Genomic DNA, 13,574 nt, shown 5'->3' with positions numbered 1-13,574 from the left:
TTGTTTTATAATTTATGCTTTAATTATTCTTAAGCAACACAAGTTGTCTTAATATGTATATTAACAATTAGAAAGCATAAGAATAAAACCTATAAAAATTACTACTTCAATATATTTTGGATCATTAGCTAATCACTAATAACAGAAAAAAAATTTACATTTCATACTTCCATGTACACATTGCAATAGTCTTTTTGATTGCATAAAAAGTATAATTGAAAGATTAATTGAAATAATTCTTAAACCTTCGATGTATATTTTATACAAATTCAAACTGACAAAAGATAAAGAACAAATCAATACTTTTCTATTTCGATAATAACTAAACATTGGTATTATAATGTCGTGCTAAGTTTTTATAAATTTAGCATATTCCTTTCTATTATGAAGGATATCCTTGCGGTATTGGACCAACATGCGAAGAATCATCTACCAACGATTGTGGTTTAAATTGCTCTGCTTGCATCCGTGTGAAACATATTCCCAAACCTTCAATCAAAGCAAGTAACAATCCTCCGATTATAGCACTGCCAGCCATAGTAGGCAGTCCATTTCTAGCGGCTAAAATTCCACCCGTTACCGCACCACTAGCTATAGAATTCCATGGATCTTCCTTTTTTCTATAATGAACTAATGTGCAATCAACCATAGAAAATACTCCGCCCCATACAGCAAAACTTCCTGCTAATATTGGAGCACGTTGTTTTACAGCCATAAAACTGCCTGTTAAACGTCTGTTAAAACCACTGGGTGCATTACGAAAACCCTTTACACTTTGAAAAACAACTCCTCCAATTGCACCCATAGTAAATGCACCACCACAATCATCTATTATTCTCCAAGGACACGGCTCTCTCGCATATTCTTCCATTATTTAATTATCTACAAAATAAAAATAATGTTAATACCATAATTTGCAACTTTATGTATACGTATATATATATATACGTATACTTAACCTTACAAATATACATACAATATAAATTTAATGCACGTAATTATAAAATTGTGTATTATACTTTATATTTATAGAATTTTGATTCATAATTTTATTATAAAATACTATCAAACTATCATCGATCTGAATTATAGAACAAACACTTTATACATAAATTTTATTAAAATAATTTATAATTAATTATATTGATAACAATTATTTAACATGAAAATAATGTATATAAATCAACTTAAATTAAACTGTACTAACCTCTGAAAAATTGAATTTTATATTATTAAATTTATATCCTTCCAATACTAGACAAAACAAAATAAAAATTTTAGAAGTGAATATTCGAGAACATTTTGTTCTATATTTAGTATAGTGTTACATATAATTTATTATATAGACCAAAATTATAAATATAAACACATAAAACAACGTGCATCAAGTTACGAGAGGAAGCGTGAATTAAAAGTGAGGTTATGTACGCGACACTTAGCATCATTTTACGTTTAATAATGTTTAAAATCAATAATACGTGCAATATCTTTTCTAAAAAAATATATAATAATTTTTTGTAATGCTTACTGAATATTTTTCTCAATGTAATTCCTTTTTTATACGCACTAATCTGTATTAATCACCAAAAAATATAGACACTATTATGAAATTCACGTACACGGTGTCGTCATGGATAATCTAAAATCATGAACTGCAAATTAAACACAAATTTTGCACACGACAAAAAATAATTTTATCCAATAGAGAGAGAGAGAATGAAAGTAAGCGAAATTTAATTTAAAAAATTGTTACACTTAAACAAAAAACCATTCTTTATAATTATTTACGAACAAATAACAAATTTTTTGGAATCTTTTTTATAATTATAATTTCAAACTATTATATAAAGATTTATTTAAAATTATCTTAGCTTTAGTGGATAAATCAAAAATACAATTTTTAATTTCGAAATTTAATATTTAATTTTAAAAGAAGAAATATAAATTAATTAAAATTTATTTTAAACATTTTCTCTCTCTCTCTCTCTCTCTCATTCTTATTTTATCGAACCAAAATGTGAAATACGCATGGTCAATCACTCTTTTAAGTTTAAAATAGAAATAGCGGGCAATATCCAAAAATACATCGTATTTCTAGCTAGTCCTTGATATCCAGTACTTTGGAATGATAATTGAGTATGTATTGTAGTAAAACTTCATTTTAAAATGTTAATATTATTTTCTTATATATTATTTATACAATATTTATACCAATAGATCTTTTTATTATATCTATACGTTTTTTTATATAATATGATATCAAGTTATATATATATATATATATATATATATTCATATACTTATTAAAAATATTATAATAATCTTATTTTTATCTCTGCATCGAAATTAATAATAAATACTATACTTTAATGAAATGTTATAAAATATATATATATGATTTGCAATAATTTTATACCAAACAAAATATTCTTCTTTTTAATTGTTTCCATAGTGATTCTAAAACTCTCGTGTACACTAATGTTTGTAGTTTCCAATAAAGATAATAGAAATAATTGTTTTACAGAAAATGTCTGAAATTCAAGAATATTCTTCAGTTGAAAGTGTATCTGTAGATAATACAATAAACAATAATGAAAAGGATCAATCAAAGATAATTTCTCCTTTAGAAGAAGTAGAAAATGAAATTTTACATATTATTGACAAGGATGCTGTCAAAATACAAGAGGATATACCAAAATTGGTAAATGCAGTATAATAATAGAAAAACATTGTGAAACTATCTTGATTATAAAAAAATATTTAATTTTACATATTCATTATTTATTAGAATGAAGAGTTAAAAATAGAAAATGAAAATACAATATCTGATGCTTCAAACATTTCTAAAAATGATCTTTTATTAAAATCAATGTCAGATACGGTTACTGTTAAGGATGAATCCTACAAGGTAAAAAAATTACACTAATACTATTGACTAGTTGTTATTATATAATTATTATTTTATAATTATTATATACACAGGTAAGCGAAAATGGGAATGCGTTGATAAGCAAATTAGAAGAAGAAGTCAAGGTAATTTGCCACTATTTTTCAAAAACAGTATTAATGTATATCTATCAGAAATATGATAAATTTATAAAGTTAATTTAATAATAAATATACCATATTATTTTTAGGAAAGAATCAAAGAACGAGATATGTATCAAAAAAAATTAATAGAAGTTGAACAAAAATTGACTGATCTTGAAACATCCGTTGCTAACACTATTAAAAATGTTGATAACAATGAAGAAAATGTATCACATGTAACACTGACTGAATTAAAAAATAAATTAACAGAGACAATAATGCAATTAGAAGATCGTGGAGTTATTATGGCTAATCAAGAAAAACAAATCAATGCTCTTAACATACAAGTATCAACGTTGAAGGAAGTAGTAGCTATTACAAGAGATCTTTTACAAATTCGTAATAAGGAAGTTAAACATTTACAGGTATGTTTTATATTCAATTGTTATATGAATTAAAATAAGAACTAAGTCTGATTTTAATTAATTGTATTTTATAGGCAGAGGTTGACAATATGGAAGCACGAATTGCAGAAGAACGTGAAAAGCATAATTCAATGATGTCCAGAATGGATGATGCAGTACGATTAAATTCTGATTTAAAGAAAGAATATGAGACACAATTAAATCTTTTTAAAGATTTACGTATTAAATATGACGAAAAAATAACTTTACTTTCGGAAGAAAAACGAGCCCTCGAATTATCAAATCAACCTGCAGCTAATTAAATAGGAAGAACTAATACCAGAAGAAATTTAAGTTAATACCAAAAAATTTCTAATAAACTATTTAATAAATTGTCATTTATGTATATTATTTGATTTCTAAATCTAGCACGTGTACAGTTATAGATACAAAATTATGAATAAAAATCAAAAATTCATGGTATTGGTTTAGGCACATTAGTGAAGAACATTATTTGTATTATTATAAAACTAAATATTTGTTAAGTAAGAAATGATATAACATTAACGTATATTACAAATTATACTTTTCTCTTAACAATAGATAAGATTTGGTATTCACAAAATACTACGTGAACAGATCATGATTTTATAACTAATCTATATTTTAATTAATAATTCACAGATCTTAATCACAGATAATTGATAATTTATACAGATAGTATAACGATAAAAATTACTAATTTCTTCACTTAATTATTATTGATAGATTTTTAAAAAAATTATTTAAATTATTTATTAGACGTAATATATTTATTTTAAATATTGTATTAATTGACAACAATTTGAACATATAAAAAATTGTTAAATGGCTTGATTTAATAAGATTTATTCTCCTGTTATAAAAATACAGTTGGTATAATTTAGCCGTTTATTTTTAAAAGCGGTCTAAGTTTATTTTAATATTTTGTTGTTGTTGATTGTAATAACTGGAAGTTAACTGTCATAAAAAATATTTCGTAGAAAAAATAAAAAATAAATTTGGATTACTATTAAAATAAACGACTCAATTATATTAAAAAATAATACTAAAAAAGAGAAATAGTTTATTTAAAAAAAACTCGAATGTCTTTATATTTAATTTATATATTCTATAAATTACAATTAATTATTTAATTACGGACCACCTAAGGCTTATTTAATCGCATTGATAGATTAATATAAAACAAGTTATTATATCGAAGCATAGATAATATCAAAATATAAAAATAGAACGATAAAATAAAGATAAATGCTTGAATTAAAATGTGGTACTGGTATATATAGAGAAGAAATTAGAGATTTTACATCAGAATCATCGAAGAGAAGTTCAGGTAAGAATAAGTTATACATACCTGCAATATAGCCATAATCTTTCTCTGGCCTTTTTACTATTAATCAAATTATATTTATATATTGTAAATTAATTTGTATATAACGCTTTAAAAATCTATATAATTAATAATATTTGTATACAAAAAAAAAATGTTTGAAAACATCGAAAAAAATTTATCTGTGTATTAATAAATTATATTTTTCTACTAAGCTTGTTAATTGTTTATCATCATATATTATATAAATTGTTTACATATGCTTTTAAATTAACATGTCCATTTTACAATATTTTTCAGTTTTACTGACTTCTCAAGATTGATTAACAATGAAGAAGTTTATTATTTCCTTACTATTAGCAATACTATGTATTGCGGTACAATCGGCAGTATTAGAAGTAGATGTTGAAGATCTAGGAGACTACGAAAAGGTAAAGAAAAAAAATTTTATTATATTTTAATAAACATAAACTACAAATTTAACTAAACAAAAAAAAAATACAAAATCTTTTATTGATATTCTAAAAACAAATCCTTTCCAGCATCTTCTCGGTCTTAAAGATGTGCCCGTCTTCGAATTAGAACAATCCAACGTAGAGGAACTTGAAGATTATCGACGACCACCTTCTGATGGACGTCGACCACCACGACCACCTCCTGGCGAGCGCCCACGACCACCTCCTGGCGAGCGCCCACGACCACCCCCTGGTGAACGCCCAAGACCTCCACCACCAGATAAACGTCCGCCACGACCACCTCCCGGCGGTCGTCCACCTCGTCCACCTCCATCTGACAAGCGTCCACCAAATGGCGGTCGTCCAGAAGAGGTAAGGAAAATATTTATGAATATATATTTAAAATTAAAATAAAAAATAAAATCATTTATTTTACCAATCATCTAAATCATTTTTCGTCATTCTGTAAACAAATTTTTTCTTACCACTTATGCCAAGATACAAGTAAAAATTGTCTTCATTTTCTAATTGATTTTAACGAACTAATAGTTTTTTTAAATTATGTATTATATTTTTTCCTCTGTAGATTAGTAATAATCACATTAATTCATTTTTTAGGAACCTGTTGATCTCGAAAACGTATATAATGAATTGGAATCAGAACAATTCGAATCGGAACAATTTAAGTCAAATGAATTTGACGTAGAAGAATCTGATGACTATAACCGAAGACCTCCACACCGACGTCCAGGCGGTCGTCCACCACCACCTCCAGGTAGACGTCCACCACCACCACCTCCAGGTAAACGTCCACCCCGCCCACCCCCAGGCGGTCGTCCACCTCGTCCACCTCCATCTGACAAGCGTCCACCAAATGGCGGTCGTCCAGAAGAGGTAAGGAAAATATTTATGGATATATATTTAAAATTAAAATGAAAAATAAAATTATTTATTTTACCAATCATCTAAATCATTTTTCGTTATTCTATAAACAAATTTGTTCTTACCGCTAATGCCAAGATACAAGTAAAAATTGTCTTCATTTTCTAATTGATTTTAACGAACTAATAGTTTTTTTTAAATTATGTGTTATATTTTTTCCTCTGTAGATTAGTAATAATCATATTAATTCATTTTTTAGGAACCTGTTGAACTCGAAAACGTATATAATGAATTGGAATCAGAACAATTCGAATCGGAACAATTTGAGTCAAATGAATTTGACGTAGAAGAATCTGATGACTATAACCGAAGACCTCCACACCGACGTCCAGGCGATCGTCCACCACCACCTCCAGGTAGACGTCCACCACCACCACCTCCAGGTAAACGTCCACCACGACCACCTCCCGGCGGTCGTCCACCTCGTCCACCTCCATCTGACAAGCGTCCACCAAATGGCGGTCGTCCAGAAGAGGTAAAGAAAATATTTATAGATATATATTTTAAATTAAAATTAAAAATAAAATTATTTATTTTACCAATCATCGAAATCATTTTTCGTCATTCTATAAACAAATTTTTTCTTACCACTTATGCCAAGATACAAGTAAAAATTGTTTTCATTTTCTAATTGATTTTAACGAACTAATAATTTGTGTTTCATTTATTTAGTATATTCTTTCTTCTGCAGATAAATAATAATCATATTAAACCAGTTTGCAACACTCTGTTAAAACAATCTTTTTATAGCTTTATAGCTTGTAACTAAATTCTATTCAATTATTTATGATTTTTTAGCAATAAGTAGTTTTTTATTTATCTTGTTTCACTCGTACTTTTTTTTACAAATTAATAATAATCATATTGCTTTATTTTCCAGGATTTTGGAGATTTTGAAAACGAGTTCGATGAATCAGAAAAGCAAGGACCACCCTCAGATGAACATAGAAAACCACCACCAGGCGGTCGTCCACCTCGTCCACCTCCAAACTGTCGTCCACCACCAGGCTGTCGTCCACCACCAGGCTGTCGTCCACCTCGTCCACCTCCAGGAGGTCGTCCACAACGTCCACCTCCAGGCTGTCGTCCACCTCCAGGCTGTCGTCCACCTCCAGGTTGTCGTCCACCACCACCTCCTCCACCACCTCCTCCTCCACCACCACCTTCTTCTTCCGAAGCTCCACCACCACCTTCGTCTTCCGAAGCTCCACTACCCCCTTCGTCTTCTGAAGCTCCACCAGCACCTTCAACAAGTGAATCTTAATCAAGCTCACAGTGAGCAATTCAAATGAATATTTATAAATATTTGAATACTTAATAGCATAACAGCTATATAAAAAAATATATATCAATTTGAACTTGCTATAATTGTTGTTTTTCTTTCATAACCAATAACCGAAATGCGTAGTCTTATTTAACAAACAATATCATTAAGATAATATTACTGTCTAATCATATCTGGGAATTCTATCACCCATGATCCCTGATTAAATAGGGAATTCCCCCTAAAACTCGATCGATTTATTTTCTGCACTACTTGATGCTTGATCATTGTTTCTTTCATGTATGTTAATCATAACTGAAATATAATCGAAAAAGTATATAAAAAGAATATGTAATATGTATTGCGTAATACATTCAATAAGTTTTCAACATTCTTCTTTCATTCACACACATTTATAATTATTCCATGTAATAGCTTTATTATAATTAATTAGTAATCAATATTTTTCAACAAATATTCTCCTATTACTTCTGATAATATCTTTTCTAATTCCAACAATTTCATTTAAATGTATAACATTATAGATAATTTGTAATCACAATCTTGAAGATAATTATTTTAGATAATAGTTCTAAAACAAAATAAAAAGAAGCAAATCAAAACATGGATTAAAATTTTTCGTAAATAGAAATTTAATTTTGGATATCTATTCTATGTGTGAAATTGATTAATATCTCTGTTTACAAAATTTAATCTATCCACTCGAATCTATCTGTTCTATTTGTAAACATTAACCCAGTGAACACACCAACGTCGTAACAGTGATATCACACCTAGAGAACATGTAAGATAACAAATGTAATTTTTCTCAATTAATGATATTTGAAAAACGATTTTAAATTAAAGACGCAGTATTGATATATCATGTATAATAAAAATAATGAGGATATCTTAAGAAACTTTAATAGCAATAAAAATATTTGTAGGTCTGGGATTCCTTACGTGAAATAAATATAGAGATTTTTATGTTTACAGGGAAAAGATAGCTTGTTGATCTTTGCTTTCTTGGAATTACGATTTTATGTCATAGTAATTTATTATTCCAAAGAGAGAAAAATGTATATGATAACTAACTATCGGTAGTTCCCCGGTACTCGTGATACATGTTAATGCGTGTCTGTTATGTGAAAGTATCGAAGGTAGCAATAAGTATAAAAACAACGCCATAAGTTTCATAGAAATCAATTCAACGCTAGCTCTCATCTAGACTGCAACAATAAGTAAGTAAAAATATTGTCTTTCCAATGGCATAATACATAATAAAAATATTCAATAAGTTGTTATTTTAATATATGTAAAATAATCTTTAATGAAAATTCTTAAATGATACATAACTACAGTTGCAAATTAATTATCAATATTTTTAACATTTTCCGATCTGCATTTCATTAAAAGATAAGTAAATCACTAAGTCATCGAAATAAATATATAATAATCAATATTGACGTTGTTCTTCTAGAAACGAGAAATATGAGAAGTTTAGCGATAAGAGCAGCTCTCGCTGCTATGCTTGTTATCGTAGTAACTGGAGAACCGTTTGAATCGCACGTAAACCCGGTAAGTATATAAAAAATTATCATTTACATTAAATATTTGATAGATTCAAAAAATTATATATATGGATAAGAGATAATTGAAATATCTGATTGCTTCTTATCTAGCTATCTACTTCTTTATATGTTATAGTATGCAATCGCAAAAGAAACTGAAGGTCATCTTCTAAATCTTCAAAATCCAGAATTCCTCGGCTATCAAGAAAATAAATCTGAGGTGATAAAAATAAAAAACAGTTACATATAAATTCATACAAAATTATTCAGTACCATGAATATTATTTTAATATTCATATTTTTTTAGCGACTTCGTCGTGAAGCTGATCCTAAACCTTCCAGACCAAGACCACAACAGGTTCCTCCACGTCCTCCGCACCCGGTAAAAATATAACTAATTATATATAATAAGAAATGTATTCAAATATAAGTTTTCTGTATTAGAAGAAAACAATCAATAATATTTTATTTCCATATTTCAGAGACTTCGTCGTGAAGCTGATCCTGAACCTTCCAGACCAAGACCACAACAGGTTCCTCCACGTCCTCCTCACCCGGTAAAAATATAACTAATTATATATAATAAGATGTATTCGAATATAAGTTTTCTGCATTAGAAGAAAACAATCAAAAATATTTTATTTTCGTATTTCAGAGACTTCGTCGTGAAGCTGATCCTGAACCTTCCAGACCAAGACCACAACAGGTTCCTCCACGTCCTCCTCACCCGGTAAAAATATAACTAATTATATATAATAAGAAATGTATTCAAATATAAGTTTTCTGTATTAGAAGAAAACATCCAATAATATTTTATTTTCATATTTCAGAGACTTCGTCGTGAAGCTGATCCTGAACCTTCCAGACCAAGACCACAACAGGTTCCTCCACGTCCTCCGCACCCGGTAAAAATATAACTAATTATATATAATAAGAAATGTATTCGAATATAAGTTTTCTGTATTAGAAGAAAACATCCAATAATATTTTATTTCCATATTTCAGAGACTTCGTCGTGAAGCTGATCCTGAACCTTCCAGACCAAGACCACAACAGGTTCCTCCACGTCCACCGCATCCTGTAAGAACAGCATAACAAACAATTACAAATATTGGAAAGATTATTTCACAATATTTTTGTTGCTATACAAATATTTATTTATGAAAAATTGTAATAATTTTTTTTTCTTATTATAGAGACTTCGTTGAGAAGCTTATTGACAAAACTAACATTTCGATATTAGTTTCTATATCTTTTATATTTGGTAAGAATATAAGAAATCTAAAATATTTTCATATATCATTGGTTATAATTTTTTACATGTTCTTATTATATAAATAATATTATTTTAACTTTTTATTCCATAGCGTATATCATAATTCAAGTCGTCAGTTACAATAAGACAACACAATTCAAAAATGGAAATTTTGTTTCTTGATGACATCGGATATCTACCTGATAAGAAGATTAAATTAAATTAATGATGCCATATATAAATATAGTCGACTAATAATTTTATGTAATATTCCTTATCTGATATAATATCCAAATTTATGTAATGATTTTATGTAATCTTTTTAATTAAAATAAAATATTTAATTGTATTTAATGTATATATTACATTTATGTGTAAATAACTAATTACAACTTTCCAAATATATATATATGTACTATTACTCAGAAAATAATCTCCGCAAATTAAAACATATTTTATTCAATTTAATTTAACAATCGCAATTAATATAAAAAAAATTTTGTTTCTTTATAAATTATAAATAAAGTTTAACTTGATACAATTAATTTACTATTAAAAACCCTCAGTAAACATCTAAGTTTCCGTGGTGTAGTGGTTATCACATCCGCCTAACACGCGGAAGGTCCCCGGTTCGATCCCGGGCGGAAACATTTTTTTTTACAATGTACGTTTTTAGTTTTTACGAGTGCATATTTTACATACGTGCGTATGCAGTTATAGCACATCAAATATCGGAACATGTAGTTTTATAGGTCTTTTTTTTTTGAACACAAAACTGTCAATATCAACAACAAAATTCTTCAAAAATGAGTTTCGGCTGCTGATAATCAGTCTCTCGTGCAGTTTTGTTGCTTCAAGTTGCAGTAACCCATTTAGTAAAAGTATCCTCGCGGAAAAGGGTTAATCAATTTCTCCATGTTATTATTGCAAATTTTGTATTCAAAAAGTGATAGTATAAATTTATTTATATTTGATGATAAATGAAATATACAAAAGATGATCAATAATTTATTTACAATATGCATATATACTACCTAACTGGCTATATATTTATTTATACGCAATTTACCCATAAAAATTGAAGCTAAATAAAAAAATTATTGTTCTTTCATAAATTCATTTTTATTGATAATATGATTAATATTTAATCTACAATTATAGGTGCTTCTTCTCCGTCTTCTTCATGTAAATCACCAAAGTTCCACTTAAGCATATTACATATTCGTTCACGGCATCGTGTTGCAATAAACTTGAAAGGCGCATCTATGCCCGAATGAAGTTCAATGTTCCTAAATAACTTACGCAAGTGGTGATAAATAAAATTTTCAGTATAAATAACATCCACTAACATGTCTTCCGGAATATAATCTAACTGAGCTTCTATAGTCCAACAAAATTCTAAATAAAGAGATCTATAGCTTGGTATAAGTGCATCTACACCACATATCAATGCGAGAATCTTTTTCCATTGTTCAAAGGCTTCCCAATTTTGGCCTATTAAGACACAGACGAAAGTAAGTTGCAATTCTCCAAGTATTTCCGGTTGACTGAAAAAATATTTTTATAAATATACGTATGTGTTTATAGTTTCATATGAATAATATTAAAATGTAAATATATAGGGTATGAAATTCATTTTTCTCGAAAACAAAGTCTTATAGAAACAAATGTTATTCTACTTGTTCAATTGAATTTTTCATATAGAACCATCCACTGCTCGCTTGTACCACCATTTACACGATACTCTGTTTATAGAAAAAAACAAAAAATAATAGAATTGATGAACATACCATTTTATTTTTGCAAGCACAATCTCCCAAGTATAACTGTAATCAAGATTATATCTTGTAATTTGTTCGGGAGTTGCATTATCAGGATAATATTTGTCAGGTATTGGTGTTAATCTCAGTTCTGAACCAGGTTTTGGTTTTAAGTTAGGCAATAATTTCGGTATTCGATTCTGCATAGGTCTAGTTTGTGGTATTCCACTTTGCTCTGCGGTTTCTAAGACACTAGTAGAGAGTTCCGCATCACTACTACAAGGCACTAATTCCATAGCCGAATATATAAAACTAAAAAATAAAAATAATTAAAAAGTAAAACAAAAGTACAACAGAAAGAAAAAAAATATAGACACCAACAAAATATATTACTTACCCACAAAGAGGTTTACAACGTTTTACTACATCAAAATCAATTTTATCAGTCAATCGTTCCCATCTATCAATATAATCAAAGCAATAAGGAACAAGAACTTTATCTAAATCTAAGAGACTGTTTCGAAGATATACAAGCAAATCTTCATCTACAGCTATATATCAAATAATATTAAAATAATAATAATAATATATATAAAAACAATACATATATATATGTAATAATAACGAATAAATTTAGTTAATAATAATATATCTTACGATCAGCACTCATTTCATTTGTTGATTTATCCCAACATTTGACCATTAATTCACCATTCTCAAAATAATGAATAAAACCAATTCTAAATGATGGTCCGCCATGACAATCTTCTATTCTATGAAAATATTGTTTTTGTATATAATTAATAAGAAGCTTATTACTCTACATTCACCATATTGATTAATAGAAATACTTTACATACACAGATAGATATAATCAAAAGTTATTGAAATTACCTATAATGTACAAAACGGAATCCTGGAGGTATGAATTTTATACCCATATACTTTTTATTAGTTTTAATATCCCAAGAATTTAAATCTATTCCAAACTCCATATTATTTGGCGCATCAACTACAACAAGTGTAGCATTTTTTATTAATATGTGATCTTCTCCTGGATGATCGTCTGAGTCCATAATGCTTCCTTATGTTGAAAAGTTTCTCAACTAGATGTTTTGTTTGAATATATATCCTACAATAATCCTTTACAATTTATATTAATATATTATATGTTTATATTCTGATAAGAAGTTTATTTATTATATATTCTTATATATATACCTTATTATTTAATTATTACTATATTTCAATTATACAAACCACACAAATCATAAAAATTATTTTAACCTCTAAATTTCAATCGCTCCACGAACATCAAGCCGTCCTATTGCAATAACAAACTTTTTTATACAATTTTTTAATTTATAGAATTTTATAAACGATCGAAAAGAAATAAAAAATTAGAATTAATATTTAATTATAGCTAAAATGTTCAACTATTTTATTTTCTTCTGAAATTATACCACATGCATCTACGGATTAAAATTGGCGCGTTAATTTGAATTCTCCATTGCGTCATTTTTC

General features: G+C 27.8%; 5 protein-coding genes and 1 non-coding gene across 17 annotated transcripts; 4 read left to right on the top strand and 2 right to left on the bottom strand.

Annotated features, from left to right (window-relative positions):
- Window positions 1–227: 227 nt before the first annotated feature.
- LOC107068702 (mitochondrial import inner membrane translocase subunit Tim17-A) lies at window positions 228–1,684 on the bottom strand. Of its 2 annotated transcripts, XM_089173414.1 has the most exons (3): window positions 1,529–1,633; window positions 1,208–1,254; window positions 228–882 (listed from the first exon to the last, which is right to left on the bottom strand). In XM_089173414.1, exon 3 carries the CDS (start codon window positions 869–871, stop codon window positions 383–385), a length of 489 nt encoding a protein of 162 aa, XP_089029540.1. In that variant the 5' UTR covers window positions 872–882; window positions 1,208–1,254; window positions 1,529–1,633; the 3' UTR covers window positions 228–382. The 2 variants fall into 2 exon arrangements, with proteins under 2 accessions (XP_089029540.1, XP_015180888.1); XM_015325402.2 differs by lacking the exon at window positions 1,208–1,254 and having other exon boundaries at window positions 1,529–1,684.
- Window positions 1,685–1,981: 297 nt separating this feature from the next.
- LOC107068617 (uncharacterized) lies at window positions 1,982–3,917 on the top strand. Of its 2 annotated transcripts, none has more exons than XM_015325247.2 (6): window positions 1,982–2,136; window positions 2,525–2,701; window positions 2,789–2,908; window positions 2,983–3,033; window positions 3,138–3,455; window positions 3,530–3,917. In XM_015325247.2, the coding sequence occupies exons 2-6, from the start codon at window positions 2,528–2,530 to the stop codon at window positions 3,755–3,757; spliced, it is 891 nt and encodes a 296-aa protein (XP_015180733.1). In that variant the 5' UTR covers window positions 1,982–2,136; window positions 2,525–2,527; the 3' UTR covers window positions 3,758–3,917. The 2 variants fall into 2 exon arrangements, with proteins under 2 accessions (XP_015180733.1, XP_089029539.1); XM_089173413.1 differs by having other exon boundaries at window positions 2,055–2,168.
- Window positions 3,918–4,068: 151 nt separating this feature from the next.
- On the top strand, window positions 4,069–7,567 carry LOC107065516 (uncharacterized). Of its 2 annotated transcripts, none has more exons than XM_089173412.1 (6): window positions 4,069–4,806; window positions 5,104–5,234; window positions 5,346–5,630; window positions 5,877–6,152; window positions 6,400–6,532; window positions 7,163–7,567. In XM_089173412.1, the coding sequence occupies exons 2-6, from the start codon at window positions 5,133–5,135 to the stop codon at window positions 7,462–7,464; spliced, it is 1,098 nt and encodes a 365-aa protein (XP_089029538.1). In that variant the 5' UTR covers window positions 4,069–4,806; window positions 5,104–5,132; the 3' UTR covers window positions 7,465–7,567. The 2 variants fall into 2 exon arrangements, with proteins under 2 accessions (XP_089029538.1, XP_089029537.1); XM_089173411.1 differs by having other exon boundaries at window positions 6,400–6,675; window positions 7,081–7,567.
- Window positions 7,568–8,550: 983 nt separating this feature from the next.
- Window positions 8,551–10,639, top strand: Apid1 (apidaecin 1). Of its 4 annotated transcripts, XM_089173640.1 has the most exons (10): window positions 8,555–8,705; window positions 8,945–9,042; window positions 9,172–9,255; window positions 9,343–9,417; window positions 9,518–9,592; window positions 9,691–9,765; window positions 9,866–9,940; window positions 10,041–10,115; window positions 10,232–10,299; window positions 10,403–10,639. In XM_089173640.1, exons 2-9 carry the CDS (start codon window positions 8,956–8,958, stop codon window positions 10,241–10,243), a joined length of 558 nt encoding a protein of 185 aa, XP_089029766.1. In that variant the 5' UTR covers window positions 8,555–8,705; window positions 8,945–8,955; the 3' UTR covers window positions 10,244–10,299; window positions 10,403–10,639. The 4 variants fall into 4 exon arrangements, with proteins under 4 accessions (XP_089029769.1, XP_089029768.1, XP_089029766.1 ...); XM_089173643.1 differs by lacking the exon at window positions 9,518–9,592 and having other exon boundaries at window positions 8,551–8,705; XM_089173642.1 differs by lacking the exon at window positions 9,866–9,940 and having other exon boundaries at window positions 8,552–8,705.
- Window positions 10,402–13,524, bottom strand: LOC107068177 (protein AAR2 homolog). 6 transcript variants are annotated; one of them, XM_089173639.1, is made up of 6 exons: window positions 13,272–13,524; window positions 12,945–13,182; window positions 12,708–12,823; window positions 12,448–12,601; window positions 12,081–12,362; window positions 10,402–11,837 (listed from the first exon to the last, which is right to left on the bottom strand). In XM_089173639.1, exons 2-6 carry the CDS (start codon window positions 13,124–13,126, stop codon window positions 11,435–11,437), a joined length of 1,137 nt encoding a protein of 378 aa, XP_089029765.1. In that variant the 5' UTR covers window positions 13,127–13,182; window positions 13,272–13,524; the 3' UTR covers window positions 10,402–11,434. The 6 variants fall into 6 exon arrangements, with proteins under 6 accessions (XP_089029765.1, XP_089029763.1, XP_015179829.2 ...); XM_089173637.1 differs by having other exon boundaries at window positions 12,945–13,193; window positions 13,272–13,523; XM_015324343.2 differs by having other exon boundaries at window positions 12,945–13,193; window positions 13,311–13,523.
- On the top strand, window positions 10,868–10,940 carry TRNAV-AAC (transfer RNA valine (anticodon AAC)). The gene has a single exon. It is a non-coding gene; the product is annotated as a tRNA-Val (tRNA).
- Window positions 13,525–13,574: the final 50 nt, after the last annotated feature.

Source organism: Polistes dominula, unplaced genomic scaffold (genome assembly GCF_049000335.1).
Source record: "Polistes dominula isolate Pdom_NZ unplaced genomic scaffold, Pdom_raw_medaka contig_33, whole genome shotgun sequence".
Classification (NCBI taxonomy): domain Eukaryota; kingdom Metazoa; phylum Arthropoda; class Insecta; order Hymenoptera; family Vespidae; genus Polistes; species Polistes dominula.
This window is presented reverse-complemented; position numbering and strand designations above follow the sequence as displayed.

Coding starts and splice junctions, on each gene's coding strand:
- LOC107068702 (XM_015325402.2), bottom strand. CDS start 871: ATGGAAGAATATGCGAGAGAGCCGTGTCCTTGGAGAATAATAGATGAT.
- LOC107068617 (XM_015325247.2), top strand. CDS start 2,528: ATGTCTGAAATTCAAGAATATTCTTCAGTTGAAAGTGTATCTGTAGAT. Junction 2,909..2,982: donor TTAAGGATGAATCCTACAAG/GTAAAAAAATTA, acceptor TTATATACACAG/GTAAGCGAAAATGGGAATGC. Junction 3,034..3,137: donor AATTAGAAGAAGAAGTCAAG/GTAATTTGCCAC, acceptor TATTATTTTTAG/GAAAGAATCAAAGAACGAGA.
- LOC107065516 (XM_089173411.1), top strand. CDS start 5,133: ATGAAGAAGTTTATTATTTCCTTACTATTAGCAATACTATGTATTGCG. Junction 5,235..5,345: donor ATCTAGGAGACTACGAAAAG/GTAAAGAAAAAA, acceptor AATCCTTTCCAG/CATCTTCTCGGTCTTAAAGA. Junction 5,631..5,876: donor ATGGCGGTCGTCCAGAAGAG/GTAAGGAAAATA, acceptor TTCATTTTTTAG/GAACCTGTTGATCTCGAAAA.
- Apid1 (XM_089173640.1), top strand. CDS start 8,956: ATGAGAAGTTTAGCGATAAGAGCAGCTCTCGCTGCTATGCTTGTTATC. Junction 9,593..9,690: donor CTCCACGTCCTCCTCACCCG/GTAAAAATATAA, acceptor TTCGTATTTCAG/AGACTTCGTCGTGAAGCTGA. Junction 9,766..9,865: donor CTCCACGTCCTCCTCACCCG/GTAAAAATATAA, acceptor TTCATATTTCAG/AGACTTCGTCGTGAAGCTGA.
- LOC107068177 (XM_089173639.1), bottom strand. CDS start 13,126: ATGGACTCAGACGATCATCCAGGAGAAGATCACATATTAATAAAAAAT. Junction 12,602..12,707: donor AAATGAAATGAGTGCTGATC/GTAAGATATATT, acceptor TTTGATATATAG/CTGTAGATGAAGATTTGCTT. Junction 12,363..12,447: donor CGTTGTAAACCTCTTTGTGG/GTAAGTAATATA, acceptor TTTATTTTTTAG/TTTTATATATTCGGCTATGG.